At 43.3% G+C, this 19008-nt stretch overlaps 1 protein-coding gene across 1 annotated transcript in view; it reads left to right on the forward strand.

Moving 5' to 3' along the window:
• MTMR7 (myotubularin related protein 7) overlaps positions 1 to 19008 on the forward strand; it is a 107516-nt gene that overhangs the window by 81556 nt on the left and 6952 nt on the right. Inside the window, exons 8-11 of the mRNA XM_030312214.1 lie at positions 13648 to 13757; positions 14268 to 14393; positions 16185 to 16234; positions 18562 to 18762. Coding sequence (XP_030168074.1) covers positions 13648 to 13757; positions 14268 to 14393; positions 16185 to 16234; positions 18562 to 18762 — 487 coding nt within the window. The remainder of the gene's footprint in view (positions 1 to 13647; positions 13758 to 14267; positions 14394 to 16184; positions 16235 to 18561; positions 18763 to 19008) is intronic.

Raw genomic sequence — 19008 nt, forward strand, 5'->3', positions numbered from 1 at the left:
GAGGGGCAGAGAGAGAGGGAGACACAGAATCTGAAACAGGCTCCAGGCTCTGAGCTGTCAGCACAGAGCCCGACGTGGGGCTCAAACCCCCGAACCGCGAGATCGTGACCTGAGCCAAAGTAGGAAGCTCAACCGACTGAGCCTCCCAGATGCCTCTATTTTCTTTTTTCTTTTTAATTGGAATAGTCAATAAAAAGCCCGCATGTCTCTGCCATGTGGACCTCTACACACACTCTTCACAATATGGCAGGTTATCTTTTCAAGGCGTGCCTCTCTCCAATTCTAGAGTCTGGTATATTACATTTAAAACATTTTTACATTACATATTTAATTTAAAAGTTTTTAAAAACACGCACTTCCCAGGACCACATAACGAAGCAGGATTTGTGCCTAGTACTTTCCATCACCTTAGAGCGATCCTCATTGATTTGTGGGTCTGGCATCACACAAGCTCCCAGATAACCACCACACATGGTAACGACGTTATAACATTTATGGAGTGCTTACTATGTAGTGGACACTGTTTTGATTTCTCAGATGTATTTATTCAACTAGTCCTCACGGACCCTTGTGGCTATTCTTAATATCCCTGTTTTACGGATGAGGAGGTTGAGGTGCACAGGCTGAGAAACTCATGCGCACTCACAACAGTAGGTGGTAGAACCAAGATTTTCCCCTGATTAGTAGGAATCCAGATGCCACACTCTTCAGCACCTGGCTTTATGGCCTTTCCAGGTAGCAGGTTGGGTAGAAAGTGCCCTGGCCACGCGTCTGAAGAACTGGTACTGGGTTCTGTCTTTAGTCCCTGAATAAACTTGAACAAACCTCATTTCCTGTACTTATAAAACAATGTGAACAATGCATCATCCCTAACTTACAGATTTACTGAAAAGATTCCTGGCAAACCATTAAGTGCTTTCCAGTGTTTGGTGTATTATGCTTTCTCATGGGAAGCAGTACTGAGCTTGAAGTACGTTATGAATAAAATGGGTAGGTTAATGGGCTACGGATTAATTCAGCCAGCCACACAAATACTTGATAGGTCCCAGGCCTTTCTATGGGTTACTTTTCTCACTTTCTTTATTCAGGAGATGTGGAGTGAGATAGCACAATTTTAGAGGCATGGAGGTGCTTGCCTTATGATAGGGTCTGTGTCCACTCAGCAAAAGTTCATCAACAATAATTTAATAAACCACCTGTCAGGTCTTGTGGATGTTTTCTCAGCAAATTTATTTAACAGAGATACAGATCTCAGCCCAATGGCAGGTCAGATGGGAATGGGTCCAGAGCACGGGGAAAGGGCCCAGCATCCATTCTGCGATTTGGACAATACTACAGTGAGGGGCTGTTTGAACAGGGCCAGAGTCAATTCAATTTAAAAGCTTGAAATCTTTGTAGCAGGACCCACAGTGTAATCACTTTTGTCATATCCCCCGGAATTGTGGGCATTGACAGTGGAGAAAGTTTTGTGGCAAAACTAGGTGGCCCCAGAGATCGCATCTGATCTGTGCTTCTGTGTGAAGGTTCTGAGCCCAATTATTCAGAACTTTCATTAGGTGTTGAAAGGATGGTTGAAAGCAGAGAATTTTGAGTACGTCATGGGAGGCAGTGGGTATTATGGTCATGTGACTTCCTGCTCTGGTCTCCCTGCCAGGTTGCCCTGGGCACATCAAGGTCTAGAAGGGAGCAATCCCTAATGCACCCAGCTCCAATTCCATGAAATATTTCTCTCTGCTCACAGTAAAGGTTGTGGCTATCGGTTCAAATGTCCCTTTTGTTTGATACTTTCTTCTTCATCTCATACCTTTATGAGGTGAAAACTGATTCACCCCAGTAGAAATGGAGCAGTTTAACTCTTTACAGGCTTACACATTTAAATTTTAAATGAAAATTAAAGTTTAAGTTTAAAATTTAAAGTTTTTCACTTTGAAGCATTTCCTATTACATTGCCTACAAGTTTATGAAGTTCTATCAGATACGAGCTAATAAAAGGCTATAAATGTTAAACTTTTTTCAGTTCTCTATGTTTTGACTTTTTACCATTATTAACTTCCTCAATTACTAACCCGTTAGATGAGACAGCCAACCAGACCTGCCTGGAAATCACCATTTAGCCATAAGGTATGGGTTTCCACACAGAAAACCGAATTTGCCATTAACATGGAATTAGATGGCTTTACATTTATCTAAGGCTTTTCAAAAAGTGCTCCGCATGACCAACAGAGCTGTCGTGTCAGGCTTTACTTGTCATCAGTTCATGGTCACTTGGAGGAAAGAAATAGATCAAGAGCATGTACCTTGCTCTCTGTGGTGTTGTCAAAGGATGTAAAATGTGGCTGATAGGGTGCTGGATGGTATCAGCTAATCTGGACGATAATATCCTAAGCCCTAAGGCACGGAGGAAAGAACGTGCCTTCCCGGGGGGTTATGTGCTGTGGACTGGACTCCAGGTCAATTATTTACTGGCTGTGTGACCGTGGATGATGACTGAGTAAACTTCTTTAAGCCACCTTTCCAGTCTGAAAATTGGGAGTACATAATACCCTGCAGGGTAGATAATGTAGGCATAGCACCAGGCACAGTACCTGCATATTGTAAGTACGAAGAAGTAGGTGCTACCATAGTGATCTCAGACGTTCATCTGTACCTCAGACGGTTATTGAGAGTTTTCTACATGCTGGGCATTGGATAGAAAGATGCTTCGTTCATTAATGCCAAACAAAGTACTGATTTTGATGCAGGGTAAATATCGTGGGCAGGGAGAAAAGATGCTTACTTGTTACTGAGGGCTGTCCCTAGGTAAGTCAGGTGGTTGAATGTTTTAACTGGACGTCAAAGCCAAAGACTTCATGTCTAGGTGACATTGTCAAGGAGAAGGCAAGAGGCAACAAAGTGATTGAAGGAGAGAATAGTGGCTGTTTTAATCCTAATTAGCTTTTATCGTGACATTCACGGACACAATTCAAAGATTAATTTCACCCTCAAATTACTGTTGGATACTTCGTTAATCATGATGGCTAGGTTTTGGATAACTAGGACATTTACACAAGGAATGCTGGGAGAAGACGGTGCCTCCCATGCAACTAAAGATAGACATGACTAATTTTAGTGACACGGCAAGCTTTTTTCCACAGGGCTGTCGTTGGAATTTGGCAATTCAGGAGTTCCTTGCCAGGGCCGGTAAGGTGTGAGATTTGGTGAGAATGTTGGTCCTGGCAGCTCTGTCAGTGGGTGTGATGAGAGTGGAATGGGTCCCCGCCCACTACATCCCCTGCAGCATATGCTGCTTCGTTCATGTGCTGCCCCCATCTTGATCTTCAAGATTCCTGGGCCTGCTCTCCAGTGCCGACCGCTGACATTGTACATCCCCCCTGACTTCCCGGCCTCTCACCATTTTCTCCCAGTCTAGACTTCTCTATTTGCATTTGCTTTAAGTTTCCTATTTAGACGTTAAGCCTTACCTTCAGTTACGTTCCTGTTCATCCTGGCTCAGTTTGCTTACTGACCTAATTATCATCTATTTGTAGTGGGGGAAAAAACACGGAAATTGGAGTCAAGGGAACGCGATTCCCATCACAGCGTACTTACTGTGCTGATAGTGTGTGGACCTGGTCCTCTTCTAGAAGCTGAGATAATTAGCCCTACTGCAGGTGGGAGGTTGTGTCAGTTCGTGGAGAGAAAACTACCAAGCCCCCAGCCTTCCATATGGTAGATGTAATATAAACGGGCACGTGTGTTTTTGTATTTATTTGCTGCAAATTGTGTTCTTAGACACGGAATTCACTTGCAGAGCTAATAAATGCTGAGGGTATTTTTTGGTGAACCTGCTGCTCAGTTTCCTTTAGGCCAGTGGTAATTAGTGTTACTGGAATGTGTGTGTGTACATACATGGATTTATACACCCATTCATGTTTATTAGTAGCTGGACCCACACACAGACTCACTCACATGTCTGCCCGTGGATACTGTTTTCTCTGCTACTAATTCAGGCAGTGCTAACAGGTATACGGAATTTAGGCTTGACTGTGCCTTACCAATTTCTCTCATCATCCAACTCTTTAAAAGAAAACAAGGCTATATACAAACATGGCTTCCGTGGTGTTATTGTATAGTGATTCCAGAAAACAGCATCATGCGCAAGGCTGGAGTCATTTTAGAGAATAGTCACTAATCTTGTTGGTGTCCTGTAGAGAAGCCAATATACAGAGGTGTCCAGTTAGTGTAAAGTTCTCTATAAAGAGGACCCGTGTTGCTTGGCCTGGATAGGGAGGAGCATAGCACTAACACTCATAAATGGGATACAATTCATGCAGAGCTCAGAAGTTATTCTGTGTCACCATGGTGGGCTCGAAGTAAAAGGCAGACTATAAAACAGGCGTAACCAAACACTTCCCTCTCAGAGGCCATCATTGAGTCCTCTTTGAATGGTTTCACCTGCTAGGATATTCCGTGAAGGCAGATGACTACTATTTTGCCAGTTCGTTGAAGATCATTTCAGTGGGCTTGGCTTTTTGACTCTAAAACGGGAAAGGGACAAATCAAACATCAGCAGAACTCGGGTGGCTGTGAGGCTGGTAATTAAGGGAAGGCCGTGTACACTTTGACGTTAGATCTTAGGAGACAAGAAAGACCAACATCCCAAAGGGTTCAAATGGAGGTTGTCTTTGCATCTTCGCGGATCCCACCCAATAACCATATATGAAAAAATGAGATTTTTCATATTCCTAACAGGAATATCTAAGGATTGGGAAATATCTAAGGAAGATTGTCTAAGGCTTATTTTCTCCCAAGCAAATTTCTTATTTCCAGGCCCTATATATATGTCTTCTTTTTTTAAGTGTTGTTTTTATATGTTGACGGGATATAGATGCCCTGTTATGTAAAACAAATACTGTTAGACCTGGGCATTAAACTCCTGGTAAGTAAGTACAGTTCTCTGTAATCTGTGGCATATGTCTCTGATGTCAGCTGCAGTGAACTTCGTTCAGCCAAATGGTTTGTAAATATTGGTTTGGGTTTGGCAACAAGAGTGAACAAATCGGTATTTCTGTCTTATCCTGAGTTTATCCAAACAAACCCGCCAGTTTTAGATTTAAAAATGCAGGCACTGATTGTCTTATTCTCAAGTGTTCCCCCATCTGTCCATGTGTATTAATCATCTGCAGAGCTGATGGCGTTGACCCCGCCACTCGGCCTTTGGTGGGAGAACATTCCTGGGGCTTACCTTCTTTGAGAACCTGCTTGAGGTTATTTTACTTAGCGTGTGCAGTTTTTAACGTTCCTGAGAACAGAAATGTTAGACCAGGAGCCGTGCTCAGCGTGGGAAGGAAGGAGCTGGCCTGGCAGGAGATAGAGCAGCTTGTGCCCTTGCTGAGTGAGCTAAATGGAGAAGGAGGCACTGGAACATTCTCTCTGGCAGTCCCTTGTAGGGACTTGTTTCTGTGAGCTGTCTGGTCCTCTCTTGCTTTTGGCACAGACCATCTCCAGGTTAGCTGGAAAGCCTGGTGTCTTTATTTTTAAACTTGCTGTCATTTCCATGCCTTGTGGGAAGAGAAGGTGAAAAGGATTATTTGTTCTTGGGCTGAGCCTCAGGGTTTGGACGCCAAGATATCCCTCATGCTCCCTGGACTTTCTGAAATAAATGGGAATGCCAACTAGCCCTAAGCCCTACTACGATAACAACCAGAACGTTTGGCCTGTTTAGTGAAAAGAAAAAAAACACAAACGTTTGCAAGGTAATGTTATCTTGTGGAAGATTTAAAGGACAGTGGAGTCCTGAGACTCTACGTGGTGGAATGTGTGTATTTTAGGATTAAGTTGAACACTTTGGGTCATGGCCTGAGGTTAAACAGAGAGACCAAACAGCAGGCGCCCTGGGAGTGGGGAGAGGTCCCAGAGAGTACTGGAATTTTGCTTCCCACCGGGCTGGGTGCACTGGCACAGGCGAGCCTGCCCCCTGCAGGAACCGAGTGGTACTGCTAGGCAGGGTCACTGGGGAGGGAAGGCAGGGTGTGCTCAGTTTTAACGAGAGGCTGGCCCTCTGCCTTTGCATTAGATTCTGCAATCTGTCTTCACACTGGCCGCACACACCTGAGCTCCCGGGAAGATTTATGAGGTGCACCCTGGCTAGCTTGCCTTACGGTGTCGACTTTGATGTGCTCTCCTCCTAAAACTGCCCGATGTGCCTTGGAAGGCTCCTTGGCCCAGGCTTGAAGCCATCTGCCCTTTGCCACCTCCCTTCCTAATTGCCCTTTTGCCAACTTTATAAAAGACAAACACACCCTTGATCACATCCTCAGTCTTACTCTGATGTATTATTCCAGGGTGCGTGAGGGAATCCATAATTTAAAACATTATTGCAGGGATACATGTGCAAAAACGGTTGGAGACTGCTAATCAAGTTCATCTTCCTTGAGCACTCTAAGTCCCTGCGTCCCAGACAAATAGAATGAAAGGCACAGGTGTGGACATTTGTAATTTTATGTTTTCTAGGGGTGCATTAAAAAAAGTGAAAAGAAATGGATTTTTATAATACGTTTGTATTTAACTCAGTATATCCAAAATGTTATCATTTCAACATGTAATCATTACAAAAACTATTAGCGAGATATTTTTTATTTCTTTTTCACACTAAGTTTTTGACATTCAGGACATACCTTGCACTCATAGGCTATCTCAGTCCAGGCTTACCACATTTCAGATATTCAGTAGCCACATGTGACTAGCGTCTACACTATACTGGATGGTATGATTCTAAGTGATAAAGTGTATCACCTCTAAGTTGATAGTATGTGGGAGCCAAGGAGCATTTAGAGTGGTTCATGTTTGAATTACAAAAAAATAATACAACTGAGGTCGATAGACATTGCTTAAGAGCATGGACTTTGGAGCCAAATTGAATCCCAGCCTACACTGCTTATCAGCTGGTGACCTTGGACAAGTTACTTAACCTCTCTTTGCATTGGTTTCCACTTTTACAAAATAAAGACAGTAATAGTACCTTCTTCATATGATTATTATGAGAATTAACAAGCTATTGAATATAAAGCACCTGAAGAATGTCTGGCATCTTAAAACTTATTTAAGTTTTGCTCTTATTATTAATAGTAATGGTACTAGTTTTAGTTAAACCTAAGGTAGCTGTGGTGTGGTGGCAGAAACTCTAGGCTTGTTTGTCACAAGACTTGTGTTCTTCTTCCATTGATCACTTTGTGTTTTAACCTTTCTTATTTAAAAAAAAATTTTTTTTAATGTATACTTATTGTTGAGAGAGAGGAAGACAGAGCATGTGCAGGGGAGGGGCAGAGAGAGAGGGAGACATAGAATCCGAAGCAGGCTCCAGGCTCCGAGCTGTCAGCACAGAGCCAGATGCGGGGCTCGAACTCACGAACGTTGAGATCTTGACCTGAGTCGAAGTCAGAGTGTTCTAACCTTTCACAGCCTCAGCTTTGAGATTTGGGTTTGAATGAGTCTGTACCTCCTGCCTGTCAGGACCCCAGGCTGGATGAACAGACAATAAAGCATATATCATAGCTCCTGGCATAGTTTATATGTATGATCTCTTTGCACCCTTCAGGTAACTCTCTGAGGAGGGTGTTTTATCCCCATTGCACACTTGAGCAAATCAAGGCCCGGTACCTAGCCCCAGGTTGCATTGTTGGACAGAGCTGGAATTTAAATGTTAGGTTTGACTCTGAAGCCTGGGGCATTGAACAGTACCACATGCTGTTGCCCATGCACACATCGTGATTATTACTAAAATGTACAGGTTAGTTCACATACAACCAAAGTCTAAGTGAAACATGCAGGCCTTCCCATTTCCCCCAGATGTCAGATTAAGCTAATATGAAATACCGTCTCATAAGAACATCTAGAAATGCCAGATAAATATAGCAACCATTTACTTAAATGAGTAACTGAACTTGTAAGAAAGAAGAGGAATAAGCCATCAGGTAGTCAAGACCACAGTGACATACCACTGCACATCCACTAGGGAGGCTGTAATCAAAAAGACAAGTGATTACAAGTGTTGCTGAGGATGTGGGGACATCAGAATCGTCTTCACAGCAGGTGGGGATGTAACACCATGCAGCTGCTGTGGAAAATAGTTCTTCTGGCATTTTCTCAAGTGGTTAAACTTGGAGTTATGGTGTGACCCAGCAAGTCCACTCCTATGTGTGTTTTCACAAGAGGTGAAACATACTTCACATGAAACTTGTACATGAATATTCATAGAAGCATTGTTCATAATAGCCCAGAAGTGGAAATAACCCAAATGTCCATCAGCTGATGAGTGGATCAAAAGATGTAGTGTATCCATCTAGTGACATATTTGGCCTTAAAAAGGAATGAAGTACTTATGTGCTACAACTTGTATGAACCTTGGAAACATTATACTCCGGAAGAAGCCACTCAAAATGAACCACATATTGTACGATCCTGTTTTTATGAAGTATCTGGAATACGCAAATCTATACAGAAAGACAGTAGATTAGCGGTTGTCTAGGGCTGGGGGAAGGGGAAATGCGGGTGACTGCTAATGGGTAGGGGGATTCTTTTAGGGGTGATGAAAACATTCTGAAATTGATTATGGTGATGGATACACAAGTCTGTGAATATACTAAAAGTCATCATACACTTTGAGTGAATTTTAAGTCAAATTCGATTATAAAACTGTTAGAAAAGAAAGAAGAAGAAATTTCCAGGTGCCAGAAGGAAAGGGTGGGGGTGGGGAGAGCCATCCGTTTTACATGCTGTGGGAGCCTTCCTTCCTCCTACTCCAGTTCAAATACGTAAAACCTTGGATTGTGAGCCTGTTCTGCCATTGTTCCACAAGACAAGCAAACATTTTAATTTGATAAACGAGCGATGTCTTGTCCGCATCTTACGTGATGCCGAATGTCACAGGATAACCACTGAGCCAGTGGTTCTTGAAATTCATTTTGATAGATGACTCTTTCAGATTACCTGTTTCTGGAACAAATTATGCTCGCAAATCAAGGCTTTGCTGTGTATTAAACTCAGCCCCAGATTACTGTTCTGCTATATCATATAATTGGGAGTGTTAATCCTGTATCTTGTTTATCTCTTTGCTTTTACCTGAGAACACTGTTCCTTGGTGTATTGTTATTTTTTATTGTATACTCATTTTCAGTGAAGATTTTCTGTGGGATTCCATAAAATTATGGAAGTGTTGCTCCTGAACAGTTTTTTGGTTTGCTTCTGCCCCTTATCATAAGACTCCAGCCCAAATATGAAAATTTGTTAACTAGGGGATCCTGCATATAAGGAAAAGATCATTTTAGATCCTGGACTTGTATGGGATTAGATCTAGGGTTTCAACATCTCAGGACAAAAAATTTTTTTTTTCCCTTGGGTAAATTTTTATTTTTCTCATGTCAAGTCCAGGCATCCTGGTCATCACCCTGAGTCCACAAGTGGATTATTTTTAATGGCTCAGTTTGATACAGGGAATCTCAGTCCCAACCCCTGCCTCACACAGACCCAGAACTCAATCTTGCCTCCGCTCCAGTTATACTTAGCATACTGATGCATATAGTCACCCGTTTTCCCCCAACCCCCACTAAAATGATAAGGAAATGGTTAAAAAAAAAAAAAGGCAAAGACATGAACGAGTGGGACAGTGGGAGAATGGGAGAGGAGGTGCCAGCAACAAAAATTGCAACACTAGAAAATGGGTGGATGAATAATGACTGACTGGTTAACCGACTAGAGAAAGGCTGAAATTTATGGTGGGAGTGGTGAGAAACACTGAAGCAAGCCACACAGCCCCGCGGACCCTCAGAAAACTCCAGAATGAGGCATCAGGTTCCTCTGAATGTCTGTCCTTAGACACCAGCCTCCTCCCTCACCTGTGCTGCCCATTGAAGGCTCTTCCCTCACCTCCACAAGGGAAGATTAGTGATGAACTTTCTGGAAAGGTTGACTAGAGAGACTCTGGGCTCATGGACAGCAGGCATAGCCGGAAGAAGGGGCAGGGAATAGCAGGCCAAAGAAGGGGGATTAAGTAAATGTCTGTGTATGGAAGAAGACCCATGCTTCTCCTCACTGCTCTGCTCTGAGGACACTGGCATCCAGTCTTATGGAGTTGCTCAGGTATTTGAAAGTCCTTTCCTGGGGCCTGCAGCCATTCCAAGAGAAAGGACTTGCTGATCCTGAAGTTTGGGGGCTCAGACGGCCAGATCTCACACGGCAAAGCCCTGGAACTAAGAGGTCTGTTCGTACACCCAGCACATCCAGTCACCTGTTAGTGCCCTGCGCTTACGTATGAATGGACAGAGATCACGGGGCACTTGAGGAAAGCCCACCATGGAAGACAGAGACAACACACGTGCTTGCACACACATACATGCGCAAGCAAGGGAGCAAACAGAATGAATCTAGAAAAACCAGATTCATCCTGAGAGTAGAAGCAATGAAAACAAACTGCCATTGATCCCCATAGAGAAATAGCACTGGCCGACCCGAAAGCATCGGCAAGCACAGCTGTTGGCTAGTATGGGAGAGAGGGATTCTCCCGCCCTGCTGCTGAGGATGCAGACTGCAGAAGCCCCTGTGGAGAGCAGTCTGGGGATATGTGGTAGGACCCTATGACCCAGCCCGTTTCACTTATTGACATGCATGTACAGGGAGATTTTTCACAGGGAGACTGTAGTCACATATCTTTTGAGGCACTGTTTGTAAATACTGAAAAGGAGGAAACAACTCACTAATAAGAGTAGGGGAATGGATACATAATCCAAGATGTAGTCATAGAGTAGAATATTATATATACTTGTCAAATGAGTGAAATCTACCTACATAATATGGATGTCTAAAAAATAAAATTTTGGATAAAAAAATCAAGTTGCAAAAGGCTTAGAAGTGTGAGAATAATAGTCATGAGGGCTAACATATAAAACAACTCTTTGATACAGGGGCTATTATCCCCACTTTACAGCTGAGAAGACTGAGGCACAGAGAGGCTATGGAAGGTATCCAAGATCACACAGCTAGTAAGTAAGTCGTGAAGGGGCGTAAACCTGCCTGGCGGTGTTCACAGACTTAAGATGGAAAAGCAGGATGACATAGGAATATGGGACTTTATTTGTAACCTTTTTTTTTTTTTTTTTTTTCCAAGAAAGGGCTGAAATAACTGTGGCCAGTTTGAGTGTTTGCTACATCACTTAAAAATCTTTCATACGGGGGCGCCTGGGTGGCGCAGTCGGTTAAGCGTCCGACTTCAGCCAGGTCACGATCTCGCGGTCCGTGAGTTCGAGCCCCGCGTCAGGCTCTGGGCTGATGGCTCAGAGCCTGGAGCCTGTTTCCGATTCTGTGTCTCCCTCTCTCTGTGCCCCTCCCCCATTCACGCTCTGTCTCTCTCTGTCCCAAAAATAAATAAAAATGTTGAAAAAAAAAATTAAAAAAAAAAAAAATCTTTCATACGTTGGGGAGCCTGGGTGGCTCATTTGGTTGGACATCCAACTCTTGATTTTGGCATGATCTCACGGTTTGTGGGATCGAGCCCCGCGTCAGGTTCTGTGCCGGTGGTGCAAAGCCTGCGTGGGATTCTCTTTCCTTTCTCTTTCTCTTTCAGAATAAATAAACACACATTTAAAGAATCAATCTTAAAAAAACTAAATCTTTCATATGTTCAGGTATCTCATAACTTAACACACGGTAGTGGTTAAGGACACCATAGCCTTGGAAACAGCCTGTGAGGAGTCCCCAGGGCCCCGGGGCTGCCCCACAGGGCTATGACTTCTGTGCATCGGTCTGTGTATTTTCACTGAGCTCCAGCAGAGTACATTTTTCCTGTGCTGATTTGCACGTGCTTTCTCCCTGCTACTGGTAGCGTGCTCTCCTGCGGGTAGGTGATGTGAGTGGCCGGGGATGGCACTGTAACCTCTGACAAATGGACAGTGCTTGGAGTCAGAGCGATGCCAGAGAGAACGCTGTTCGCCGGCTGCTTGTTAGGTCACCGGAGCAGTCTTCCTGCTCAGGAGTTTGGAATTTTGCCTAACCGTGTTGATAATTATAAAGGTTTTTTTTAAGTAGGGCCTTTTGCTGGGAATTTTGGTGTTATTGCCTTCATCGTTGCTGTCATTTGTGACTCAGAATTGGAGTACTTGTGTGTGTGTTTTAATGTGGCTGTCAAATTGCAGGAAACGAGAGAGTGAACCATCTGTTCCGTGGCATATTGGAGGAAAGGCCAGTCGATAAATTAAATATTGTAGTTAGTCGTTGTCTGTATTCCAAGTATGTAATACTTTTGAAGAGTTAACGAAGTTGGGGAGGTTAGAGCTGGAAGGACACTTAGGTATAATGCAATACACCTTCCCTATTTTAAACATGAAGAAATAGAGCCTCAAAAAGTGGAAATGACTCGCGTAGGACCATATAGCCACTTCCTGACAGCACGGTGGGGGGTGGAGGAGGGCGGGCAAAAAGGGCCCTGCGCTCCCTGCATGTGTCACTGCATCACGGAGTACAAAAAAATAGGCAAACAAGCGTAAATCTATGGGACATGACGTGTCGTTGGTTGATTTATAGGATTCCTCAAAACTGCTTCCTGGGTATAAAACACACAAATTTTGGAATGTAATTATTTCTGATCCATAGAACACTAGCTCTAAAGCCTTTTCATGCTTTGTGTTAACTAAAAGGTAACCTCTAGAGGTGAAATTGCTTGCGATATTATAGAAGTGTTGACATGCCTGCCTTAGTTGTGTAAATATAGATAGCAAGATGATTCTAGCTTATCTTTATTTTCAGTCAAGGGAAAACCCCTAACTTGATGTTGGAGAAGCAGGTGAGAAGGACAGGTTCTCATTTTTTTAATTTCTTTTTTATTATTTATTTTTTTTGAGAGACAGGGCCAAGCAGAGGGGGGGAGGGGCAGAGGGAGGGAGACACAGAAACCGAAGCAGGCTCCAGAGCTCTGAGCTGTCAGCACAGAGCCCGATGTGGGGCTCAAACCCACAAACCTTGAGATCATGACCTGAGCTGAAGTCGGATGCCTAACCACTGAGCCACCCAGGTGCCCACAGGGCTTCAACTCACGCCCCTGAGATCACAACCTGAGCTAAGATCAAGAGTGAGATGCTCATCTGACTGAGCCACTCAGTTGCCCCAGGCCTTACTTCCAGTGGGTGGGGGTTGCTGGCAAGAAGAGTTGGAACATTTCTTTTGAAGATGTTTAGGATAGTTCTGTTTTGTGTTTTCGCAAAACCCAAGTGGTTGGGTGCTGCAGAGTTCTAGCTGGGCGGGTGCTGGGGGGGGTTACAAGAACTTTCCCGTGTAATGTGTGCATTCATGTACTCCTTAGTGCCCCAGGGCAAGTATCTTAAATCCGTCTTCTCTGTGGGACATTCTACTGTGGTAACAATGATTTTCATTAATATTAGGGTTTAAACTTCACAAATGGAATACTTTTGAAATGCGGCATCCCTGATGACGGGAGAAAGTAGTAAGAGCCTTGCCTGAAGTGGTTCGGTAGAATCCATTTTAAGTATGGGCATTTATCTTGACTTAATTTCTTGCAGAAAATACTACAATGAAGGAATCATTAACCAACCACCTGCAAATATGATCAGATGTAAACTATGAAATTGCCTTTATTTTGCTTTCATAACATCTATCTTGCAGTGTGCGAACTTAAATCTCCCTCGATGAGTGACTTTCTGTGGGGACTGGAGAACTCTGGCTGGTTAAGGCACATTAAGGCCATCATGGATGCAGGAATCTTCATTGCAAAGGTGGGTGAGAAGGGCAGAGCAGCCAGCGGACTGGTACTCTGACTTCAGAACAGGGATCCTGCCTGCTTCCTCCCCATCTGCTGCGGCCGCCACGCTAAGCTGTGCCTCGCCGAGTGGGGAGCTGGCTTTGCAGGCCACAGTTTGCCCTCTTAGGATGTGCAAAAGAGAGGACAGTCTCTGTCTTTGCCTTTTGGGAAAAGGACTGAGGCCGGTAACAGCTGAAGAATTCGAGTACGGGAAAAGTCTTAAGGAACCCAGAGGGGAGGGAGGGTGGCTTCTGGGCGTGTGATGGGAAAGAAAAGTTTTGGTTACCAGCACCGAGCCAGCCCTTACGCTCCCCTAACTGGATGGGGCATGAGCACTAAATTAATGAGCCGTTTTCAGTTATGTGGGGTTTTTTTTTTTTTCCTTTTTCTTTCTGTAAGTATAAAAGCAAACCTAGTTCTGATGAGACATTTTTCCTTTTTGTCCCCATTCTTCCTGACTCTTTGCCGATCCCGTGTGTTTCAGGCAGTCTCAGAGGAAGGGGTGAGTGTGCTGGTTCACTGTTCTGATGGCTGGGACAGGACCGCTCAGGTGTGCTCGGTGGCCAGCCTCCTGCTCGATCCGCATTACCGGACTCTGAAGGGCTTCATGGTGAGTGTAACCCGCCTCGCGTCCCACGCAGGGCCTTGAACAGAGTGGACAACTTGCGGCAAATTTGTTTCCCTCTTGTTCTTTTTCTCTCAGTCCGTCAGCAAGATTAAGAGGCAAAATGTGGAAAATGGTCTCGGAGTAAAGAAGGGAACTGAATTTCTGGGATGTTGGGACCCATTCGATTTGGCACTATTAAATGTGAATTTGGGGGCAAGTACACAAGATATTCAGTACTTTGCAAAGTAGTGAGTTTTACATCCTCTTTGCTCATAACTATTTCAAGTTTGAGGGAATACGTGAACATGTACTAACAGGAAATGCTTTTCAGAAAAAAATACTCGGAGCAAACATTTTCTGTATCATGCACGCAAGAGGTCCTTGAGAGGAAAAACCGTTTTCATTGACTGCTTTTGTTTTAGATAGTCCTTCACAATTCTGGAGTATTGAGAATTTCAGTGTTTTTGTGTTCTTTGTTGAAAGCATGAAGTCCACCCTTTCCTAGATTTTCACCATTTAGGTGTGTGTCACAGTGTGACCGGTCACGTCCAAGTGCAGAGTGTTGGTGTAGTTGCCTGGAGTGGTGACGCTCTGGCCGAGGTGGAACCCTTGTCTTCACATGACGGCAGGGGCTTCCTAGTGACTGGCAGATTGCCTGGCTCTTGCCTCTTGAGCCATTTAATAGAAAGTGCTCTGGTGGATCCTGAATCCATGCTGGGGCGAGATGCCGACAGGAGCTGAACGTGTTGCTTCTACTGCTAGATTCCCTTCATCGAGTACTGTCCCCCGGCACTCGGGGGGCAGGAGGGAAGAGGCAGAGGCAGGTTTTTGTGATGGGCTGTCTCTCTCTTCTGTTTTTGAAAGTGAGAACTTCCAGTGACCTGTGATAGCATTGAGACTTCAATGATACTCCTGCTTCAGACCCCTCCCCTGGACCGAGGTTAGGATTCCTTCATTTCCATTTGGACAGTGGAGGGTTTCGGGGTCACACGCTATTTCACGCCACCCTCCGCCACTGACTCCTTTTGATTCTGCCCCATTAAATTTATGCGGCGTCAAGGGCAAACTTCAGCCACTCCATATTGTTTTCAAGGGACATCTCTGGCCATTTTAGAGCATTGGTGATAGTGACAGGATTGCTCTCTAGTATTAATTTTTTTTTAAATTCAGACAACTGGAGATTATACACTCATGTTACCTCAAATCCAAAGCAGGGCTGAACTCCTCTATTATGTCCCAGACTCCCATCATTTTACAGTTTTTCCAATGTGTAATAAAGATCACAGGAAAATATTCCCAGTGGTTTCTTGTAAGGACGTTGGTATTTGATATAACTGAAGACATAATGGTCAAGAGACAGGCTTTGGTGTAGAAAGGGCAAGGTTATGAGTTAGCATCAACCACTTCCTACTAGCCTGATCTTAGGAGTATTTAACTTCTCTTTCAGTTCTCCCTTCTGAAAAATGGGTGATTATACTTGTCCCACAATGAAAAGAGATTATACATGAAGTAATATGAACAGTGGTTTGTAGGAAGCACCCACTGGTGCTGTTACCCCCTTTTCAAATATCCATTCATTCCCATTTATTTTTCCTGTGGATGACCTTCACCTTTGCCCTTCTGCTGTGCATATGCGTCTCTACATTGGTGGATAAGGAGTGCTTATTCATTTGCAGGTTACCTGAGGATAGTCACTACTCCAAGAACCTTTGAATCCTTCAGCATTGTTGGTTGGGGTCTCTTATTTTTCCTTGTTTGCTTCTCTCCGTGATACTTATATTCTTTTTTGTGTAGGTATTAATTGAAAAGGACTGGATTTCCTTTGGTCATAAATTTAATCACAGGTAAAAAAAAAAAAAAAAAAAAAAAAAAAAAAAACCAAAACCTTAAAAATCTGTTTTGATGTTTAGGATAGAAAGATCTATTTCTGGAGTTTTCAATTGAGTGAGGGGGGAAAATAGCCTTATTTTTAAAGTTTGTGGATTTTATTCAAAAAGCTAAAATTTTGTTGTATATATCATATCACAGATAAATGAAGTTCTGAGCACTCTCAGTATTTATTTGTTGGGCAGAACTAACTAATGTTAAATTGTTCCAGAAAAGACAGAAATACTTCTTTGTTCATTGGCCTAGAAAGGATGAGCTCTCCCTTCCTCCTACCACCTACATTTGATTTATTAAACTATTCCATTTTCGAAGTGCACACACTTTCTGAGCTGGAAGATGAGAAATGTCTGTGGAACAGTCTCTCTTTGATCTTTCACCCTGGGAACGAACTTGGGCTTGTCCTGGGTATTTGTGTCACAGGTGAAGTATGTCCCAGATGTCTGAGGAGAGGGAACATAGCCCAGTTTTGGAGCGAGACAGATCCAGCCCCAAACCCAGGCTGTGGCATTTATGAGCTGTGTGGCTTGGTCCTTAGTGTGGGGTCTCCCATCTGCAAAATGGGGATTCACTCCCTGTTCCATAGGGTTATAGCAAGGCTTTTTAAAAAGTGTATGTAACTCATCTAGCTTCTTGCTTAGCTGTATAACTAAGCTTTCAGTAAACAGAAGCTGTTGTTTCTAGAGCCACCAGCGTCCTTTTGGTCAGTGTTGATAATGCCTGACACATGTTCTGTGTTTAATCTCTGAATGGTGAATGTTGTAGCTGGTGTAATCTAGTCTTATGGTGCTAAGAGTTAAATTTTAGGCAACATGGTAATACTGAGTTAGGTATTTGACATACACTTTTGTTTCAATGTTTTTTCCTAAAGTAAATTCTAGCTTCATGGAACTGCCCATATTTAATGTTCTCATTTTTGCATTTAGCATTAATCATTCATTCTGTGGTTTTCTGGAATTCTTTTTTTTGTAATTATTTTTCCAGGAAAGCACAATGAATCTGTTTGACAAAAGAGAATATTAAAGCCCCCAAACATTTGACATTTTTTTTAAGTAGGCACCAAGCCCAATATGGGGCTTGAACTCATGACCCTGATTAAGATCACATGCTCTACAGAGTCAGCCAGGTACCCATTAAGTAACCTTTTTAAGATCACATTGTTATTTTCAGTTTTGGGGTTCTATCTTCTAGGCAGTTAGCATCTTTCAGACAGAGGATATGGACAGAAAGAAGGTGGAGACGGCTGAAGACTATCAGGAAAGAATATTTAGCGCTCCTCACCCCTCTGCCTTTTTAATGCTTATTTATTCTTGAGAGAGGGAGAACACAAGCAGGAGAGGGGCAGAGAGAGATAGGGAGACACAGAATCCGAGGCAGGCTCCAGGCTCTGAGCTGTCAGCACAGAGCCCCAGGGAGGGCTCAAGCTCGAGAACTGTGAGATCATGACCTGAGCCTAAGCAGAACACTCAACCGAAGCCACCCAGGCGCCCCTAGGCAACCCTTTATAAAGCTACCAAGTTGAGCGGAATTAAAACTTTTGAGAAGTTTCCAGACAATTTCTAATGTTTCACTCTTGGAAAAACTCCTAAACTGATGATCTTTGCTCATTTCTATTCCTAAACTTGGTTATCCATTGCTGAGAAGATGAGGTTCTATATTATTTTGTATTTGATGGCACCCAAATCATCCTTTTGAATTGTAAGATGCACATAATAGTGTAAAGGACTAGGCAGTCTTCATTTAAAGGTCAATATAAATGTGAGGGAGGAGATTGTGATGTATTCTTGGAAAACCAAGATGGGAGATCTGAAGGCAGATGGGAATCTGGCCACACGGAAATAACTTTGTGATAGGTTTTGACATTGCTCTAGAAATACCCTGAGATACTTGGGAAGCCACAGTTTTTTCAAGTTGTCTTTCTTCCTCTTCCTTTCCCAACAAAACAGTGAAAAAGTCTCTAAAGTTGCTTAGACATTTCTTCCCACACTCCCACAAGTCACTGATTAAAATGAAGTCCAAGATTTACTTCAGAAGTCCTGCTGTACTTTTACATCTTGAATGAAAGAATGCTCTTCTGCCGTGGAAAGTTCCCTTGAATTTGATCTCTTGCATTATGTCCCTTCTCTACCCAAGACCTTCAATACAAAGTTTCTCCTGAAAGTGGAATTTGTTTTTTTCCATTTCTGTGCTCCAGGTCTGTAAGGTTTATTTAGAAACTGAGGTTTATTTTGTGATTGTTTTTGCATTTATAGCTTTCTCATTCCACAAACCCAACTTCGTTTTATAGATATGGCAATCTAGATGGTGATCCAAAAGAAATCTCTCCAGTTATCGATCAGTTCATCGAATGTGTCTGGCAGTTAATGGAACAATTTCCCTGTGCCTTTGAGTTCAATGAGAGGTTTCTGATTCACATTCAACATCACATTTATTCCTGCCAGTTTGGAAACTTCCTATGTAACAGCCAGAAGGAGCGACAAGAACTCAAGTGAGTGCTTTGCTGTTTAATTTTTATCTAAGGATTTTGTGACTGAGAATTTCAGATGGCCTTTTAAAATTCTGAAGACTGTTGTAGCTACATATCTGTACTGACAGATTAAGGTTACTTTCCTTCTCCTGACACCACTTCATACCTGGTTTGGTATCAGCACCCGACAAAGTGAGGTACGAGCTTACACACCCCAGTGACGGCCACGGACAGGGCCGTAGACCTGACACACGAATACTGAAAGGA

Source organism: Lynx canadensis, chromosome B1, assembly GCF_007474595.2.
Source record: "Lynx canadensis isolate LIC74 chromosome B1, mLynCan4.pri.v2, whole genome shotgun sequence".
Classification (NCBI taxonomy): Eukaryota; Metazoa; Chordata; class Mammalia; order Carnivora; family Felidae; genus Lynx; species Lynx canadensis.